Genomic DNA, 6,786 nt, shown 5'->3' on the forward strand with positions numbered 1-6,786 from the left:
TTAGTCTCGAGAAAAATGGGCACAAGGTGGAAATGGCCGTTTCAATATTAGAAACAGTACCGAAACTTTCTAAACGGTCATATTCTTGTTTCTAACGTATATATTATTCTTGTAGCTTATAAATATAACATCTTGAAGATCAAATACAAGCTTTGGAAGGGGATTCAAAGAATGAGAAACTTATATGAAGAAATTATTTAGAATGAGAGCAATTCCAACTGTGATGCTACATTTGCGAGATATATACACTATAAAAGATTAAATCATCACACACAATCACTCGCACATATACATGAGAATTGAGCTTCAAATTTTATATGAGTGTGTCTTCACACAAAACATTAAAATTATGTTTTTAGTCTTGGTGTGGGGACCCGGACGCTAATTCCAATTTTAATCATTCTTAGGAATTATTCAATCAATTATATAACATGGTCTAAATTTTTTTTTTTAAATACAAAGCGGAAACGTAATGTAAATCAATCCGAATTACATAATAAATATAAACATACAAATCCTGTATTGTCTACGATAATTCAACTAGGTTCAACTACATATCAGTGTTGAGTCCTAATTTAATTCTGAGCCCGGATCTCCACGCTATCTAGTCCAGCCTCGTTCTCTTCTTGACCTTGATCCTGTCCCACCTGTTGTCATGCACACATACAAACAAGACAACAGCCGGATAACTTCGGTGAGAATTACATTCTCAGTATAAATCATGTATACATACAATCATAAAAACAATATAAAAGCATATCACATGCATTCATAACATGTATCAAAATCAGAAATATGAATTAAATATTCATCGCATGTATCAAAATCCGAAACATNATAACTCCGGTGAGAATTACATTCCCAGTATAAACCATGTATACATGCAATCATACAGACAATATAAAAGCATATAACAGGCATTCATAACATGTATCAAAATCAGAAACATGAATTAAATATTCATCGCATGTATCAAAATCCGAAACATGAATCAATATCAATAATAAATCATATTCTAAAGATGTACCATAATCAGGAACATAATTCCATATCAAGCAATGAATCACTCTCCGTGATTCTCAGACTCAGACTCGACTCAGTCCTAATCTAGGGATCCCGATCTGAATAAGAACATACACCCACCTACACTCCCGATCGGGGTGGTGGTACGTTCTTATTCACAGACTTTGGCCCTTTCCATATCGAACATCAATAATAGAAGCAACTCCAATTCTATCCACTTCGATATGACCAAACGTCCGATGTCCTGACCTATCCGTCAAAGACTATGGCACTTCCGCCATACACTATCCTGTGACAAAGTGCAATGGGCTAATGACGATTTCCTCACTATCCGGCCCTTCTGTCACAAGACCAATCATATAATACCTGCTATCTATAAATCAATTGAACAAGCATATCAATTCATTCATTAATTGCAAATATCAATGCAATAAAATAAAGTATGTGATTTAGGGAAACTCGAGTCAAACCTCACTCGAGTTGTGCAATCCCAACTCAACATTAATTTATACCTTTATCTTCTCGCTCTGACGAAGTCGAAGTCTCGAATTCAACTCTGTCCATACTCAATCTGGCAATGACAATATCGAACAGGCACAATATCAATATATAACTTAATTCCAAATCTGTTCTGATCAATACTCAAATCAAAACATAATCTGATCAATGTCAACGACATACGGTACAATATCAATAAATACTGAATCTGATCAATATCAATTTGCTGATGTTTCGACGGCATAACAATACGGTCTTAGTAACCCCGTCAATCTCAACATCACAGATACAATATCACGGTTTATAATCAATATCTGTATAATTCTGAATCTAACTCAAAATCAACGACATAACGGAATAATCTCGATATCCCCGTCAATACAATATCAATAGATATCAATTACAATCCATAACCAATATTCAATATCATCTAAAATCAATCAATAACTAAATCTGTCCAATATCAATCAATATACTTCTGAAAAATCATAACAATTTCATAATCAATTTATTTCTCAATTTGACTTCGATTCTATGATGTCTAACATGTCAAGAACATCATCTATGAATCATATCCGATTCTGAAAATACCATAATTTCATGATATATCGAAACTTATGATCTTGCACAAATCACAAATCTACAAGATAAAAGGCGTAAGGATTTTCACGAAGTTCTCTCGACTTCCTTTCTACTGAAAATGAAGAAATGAACGCTTGTTATACATATATATATATACACGTCGCTCGGTGGAGACCACTCTCGACTTCTTCCTTTTGCATGACTCGCGCATATGCGCGCCCCAAGTCCCGCGCATATGCGCGAGACCTACTGTGAGACCTACTGTCTCGGCAAGAAATCTTCTCGACAGCTCGCGCATATGCACGCCCCATCCTCGCGCATATGCGCGAGACCTACTGTCTCGTGCACACACACACACTGGCGCATATGCGCCTAGCTCTCTGGGCAAGCTGCTGGACGCCTCGCGCATATACGCGCCCTCACTCCGCGCATATGCGCGGGGTCTTCTGCCCGATTCGCGCATGCTCGCGCATCCCGTCGCGCCTGTGCGCAGATGGCGTCTCCTTCGCACGTATTTCACGTCTTTTTCTCGTCTAATCATTTCCGTATATAAGCATGTCAATTATCACCAAATCATTTCAGATTAATCTCAGATTACGGTATTAAAATCTTGGGCATTACACTTGGCATAAAAGATGTTGATTAGACTAACTGATTTACCGAGGAAAACTGATCCGACAGTTGACCTTTTGATCAGTATTGCTTGCCTACTATCAGTGATAATTTTACCTTCGAATAATATACAAAAATTTTTTTTAGATAATCGGTATGGCTCTGATTAGCTGTTTTGCTTCGAAAACATATGTATACATGAATAATCAGTTGCCTTTTTTATTCAGTTTAACTATGCTCTACAATTATCTATTGAAACAACAATTTTGTTAAATCACCAAAACATAAATATTTTAACAAAATTCATTCACAAATTTCAAATTCTTTGTTCCAAATCAAATTCATCGATCCAACTCTAATCTTACTAAAATTTATGGTAAATAACATTCAATCCCCCTTCCAAAAAAAAAAAAAACTTTCTATACTAAATTAATAATTTTTGATACCTTGATGTTTTTAAAAAAAAAAAAAAAAAAATCAGGCGTGAAACTATTGTTAATTATGAAAATACTGTAAATGATATTTCGTACCTAGATTTTTATATTAAAACTATTATTGATAAAATATCCCTTTTCATTATTCAATTGCCCCGATTCACGAGTATCACGATAAGTTAGACAAAAAATGATACCAAATTCTATATATATATATATATATATCACTAACAATAATAGAGGCATACATATTTCTGTCTTCACCCACCTTTGATCTCGTCTCTGCCATCTTCTCTGTGTTTTCCATTTCACGGTGAAGATGATTCAAAGGATCCTCCCAAGGGCGTTTTCGGGAAAACCCTCGTCCTTCCTTCGCACCGCAACTGCTTCACAATCGACTCTAGCTCAACCGCTTCAGAAAGATGACACCATTCTTCCGAAAATGCCCCCGTTCGACTACACCCCCCCTCCTTACACTGGCCCCTCCGCGGAAGAAATACTCAGCAAACGCCAAAGATATCTCAGCCCCGCTGTTTTTCATTTCTACAAAAATCCTGTACGTGTTTGTGTTTTGGTTTTCTTAGATTTGTTGTGTTTAATACAAGGGAGATTTTTTCTTGATCATTTGATGCAAAAGGTGGTAAAATAGCATATGGATTGGAAATTTGTTCATTCGTTGATATGATTGTTTTTTTTGGCAATACGTAAAGATGGTTTTTTTTTTTTGTTGGTTATCCTTTTGGTTTCGTTTTATATTTTTATAGTATTTGTATTTTTTGCCTCTTTTGTTGATGGGTTGTTATGGAAATTAAATTGCTTTACAGATCAATTTGGTCGAAGGAAAAATGCAATATTTATTTGACGACAAGGGGCGGAGGTATTTGGATGCATTTGGGGGGATCGCCACCGTTTGTGTTGGGCATTGCCACCCGCAAGTGGTGGATGCTATAGTAAATCAGACAAATCGTTTGCAGCATTCCACCATTTTGTACTTGAATCCTGCTATTGCAGATTTTGCTGAGGCACTCGCGTCTAAGTTCAGCGGCGATCTCAAGGTTTGTACTCGTAGAATCCCGCTGTCTTTATGGTAGGAGTCTTTTATCCTTTTGTTTTAGGCTGTTTAAGGCAAACATTCGATGACTCTGTTGTTTATGGACGATAATTTATTTCTTTACTTGAATTTACTTGATTTGGATGTGGTAGTTTTCTTGTATCTTTCTGTTTAAAGTTTATTTAAGGCATGATTCCATTGTGTTTGGATGATCATTATTTTACACTTTTGTTGATTTATATGTGATTGGATTCTTGCGCCTTGCTGTTTCAGGTTGTTTACTTCACAAATTCTGGCACTGAGGCGAATGAGCTTGCTTTGCTGATGGCCCGTTTGTACACTGGTTGTCATGATGTCATATCAATAAGGAACGGGTATCATGGCAATGCGGCTGGGACAATGGGAGCCACTGCTCAAAGTAGTTATAAGTTCAACGTTGTCCAGGTATGTTATAACATCAAGTTAAGGCTCAAGAATTAACTTTTCAGGTGTCACTAATCCCAATGCGAACATATGTACTTGCAAGTGCACGTAGGAATAGTACTCTAGAAAATGACTCAGTTAATTAATGGCATAGCCAATTTTCTTGTTCTTAATGATCTGTAAGTTGTCATTTTCTTGTCTTAGTGGGTCGTCGTACATGCTTTAGGAGAAGATCTTGTCTTCCAAGACTGCTCTTGTTCCTCGTTTATCATGTGTAAGAGAAGGATTGGTGATTAATCCTTCAAGAATTGCTAAATAAAAAGCACGAATTACTTTTTTCTGATTTTTCTTGTGAAAGCTTTAGAGGGTCCTCATCTAAACTACACAACTGATTTTCTTGTATCATGTTGGCAACTATTTGCAACAGAGTGGAGTCCACCATGCACAGAACCCGGACCAGTACCGAGGCATATTTGGCTCTGATGGACTGAAATATGCAAGAGATGTTGAAGATATTGTTACTTATGGAACATCTGGCCATGTTGGTGCATTTATTTCTGAAGCCATTCAGGTATTAATTTGATGTAAATGTGCGCAAATGGCATCTGGGAATTCTTGGAAACTCGTTTGTAGTTTCTTATGAGTATGAGTTGTCTTCGGACAGGGCGTGGGTGGAATCATGGAGTTGGCTCCTGGATATTTGCCTGCTGTTTATGACACCATCAGAAAGGCAGGGGGACTTTGCATAGCCGATGAAGTGCAATCGGGTTTTGGTCGAACTGGCAGCCATTTTTGGGGGTTTGAAGCTCATGGGGTCATGCCTGATATTGTAACCATGGCCAAGGTAGTGCTTTATTCCATCTCTAGTGCAGTCAGGGAATAAAGAATCTTTCTAATTTAATATGACCAAATCAATTTTTTATTTTATCTTTATAAGAAAAAAATATACTCACTTGAAGACTTAGTATGGAGGGGGCAACTGCCCTTGCTAGTTAGACTCTTCCTTCACCACTTTCTCAAATCTCGTTGTGCCTAATCACCCCATTTTTCCAATTCATTACTTCAGGGCATTGGGAATGGGATTCCTTTGGGGGCAGTGGTCACGACTCCGGAAATTGCAAAAGTGTTGAGCTACCGAAGTTATTTCAACACCTTTGGAGGCAATCCTGTATGTACTGCTGCTGGTCTTGCCGTTCTTAGAGTAATAGAAAACGAGAACCTTCAGAAGAATTCCTTTGTAGTCGGATCACATCTGAAGCAACGTCTCACTTCCCTGAAAGAGAAATTTGACAGTAAGTCTTCTTTCCTAGTGGATAATATCAAACATGAAAGTGAAAACTTTGTTTACTTCATATAATTTTGGTTTTGTAAATGGCAATTGTATGTTTTGTCGTGCAGTTATTGGAGATGTTAGGGGAAGAGGTTTGATGCTTGGAGTCGAACTCGTGAAGGATCGCCAACTGAAAACTCCTGCCAAGGTTGAGATTCTCCACATAATGGAACAGATGAAAGGTGACATTCTTGTATCTTCCTTCATATGTAGATGTAATATCTCGTCAGATCATAAAAAAGATGAGAAAGGTCTCATAAGTTGTGTTAAAGTTTGATATGCTCCACCGCGTACACAGTGGATTGATCTCTCTCGTTGCCTTCTATATGGATTTATGGACAGTTGACACCCCACCACAAGTTCTTGCTAACATGCCGTCTTTTCTTTGATTTGTAGAGATGGGAGTAGTGATAGGAAAAGGGGGCTTCTTCGGCAATGTGTTCAGGATCACTCCGCCTCTCTGCTTCACCAAGGCAGACGCTGGTTCGTTTCTACTTTCATCGGCACTCGAAACTCTCTTCTTTTTTTCTTGTTCTTAAGATAAATATACATGCATGTCTTTGGGTTTCAGATTTTCTTGTGGATGTAATGGACTATAGTTTGTCGAAATTGTGAAGCTCGCCGCTGAAAAATCCAGATAATAAATGACGGGACAAAGCCTCGACCTTGCTGCTAAAAACAAGGAAACACTGAGACATCACCTCGTTGTCTCTCTATCTCCGTTCTTCTATATGTTCTTAATGTATTTGTAATATCAACAACAATAACAGTACAATCCTGCCTGTCTTTTTCCTTGGGAAAACTTTATTTCTTGCCTATCTAAAATGCAACAA

At 37.4% G+C, this 6,786-nt stretch overlaps 1 protein-coding gene across 1 annotated transcript; it reads left to right on the forward strand.

Moving 5' to 3' along the window:
* The first annotated feature begins 3,397 nt into the window (after positions 1-3,397).
* On the forward strand, positions 3,398-6,786 carry LOC140960478 (alanine--glyoxylate aminotransferase 2 homolog 3, mitochondrial-like). Its single transcript, XM_073418763.1, has 9 exons — positions 3,398-3,705; positions 3,974-4,204; positions 4,474-4,644; positions 5,051-5,194; positions 5,288-5,467; positions 5,690-5,915; positions 6,022-6,135; positions 6,350-6,436; positions 6,525-6,786. The coding sequence occupies exons 1-9, from the start codon at positions 3,469-3,471 to the stop codon at positions 6,566-6,568; spliced, it is 1,434 nt and encodes a 477-aa protein (XP_073274864.1). The 5' UTR covers positions 3,398-3,468; the 3' UTR covers positions 6,569-6,786.

Source organism: Primulina huaijiensis, chromosome 15, assembly GCF_012295235.1.
Source record: "Primulina huaijiensis isolate GDHJ02 chromosome 15, ASM1229523v2, whole genome shotgun sequence".
In the NCBI taxonomy this organism is placed as follows: Eukaryota; Viridiplantae; Streptophyta; class Magnoliopsida; order Lamiales; family Gesneriaceae; genus Primulina; species Primulina huaijiensis.

Excerpts from the sequence above, each read along its gene's own strand:
- LOC140960478 (XM_073418763.1), top strand. The coding sequence starts at position 3,469 with ATGATTCAAAGGATCCTCCCAAGGGCGTTTTCGGGAAAACCCTCGTCC. Across the intron at positions 3,706-3,973 it reads TTCATTTCTACAAAAATCCT|ATCAATTTGGTCGAAGGAAA; the intron begins GTACGTGTTTGT and ends ATTGCTTTACAG. Across the intron at positions 6,437-6,524 it reads CTTCACCAAGGCAGACGCTG|ATTTTCTTGTGGATGTAATG; the intron begins GTTCGTTTCTAC and ends TTTGGGTTTCAG.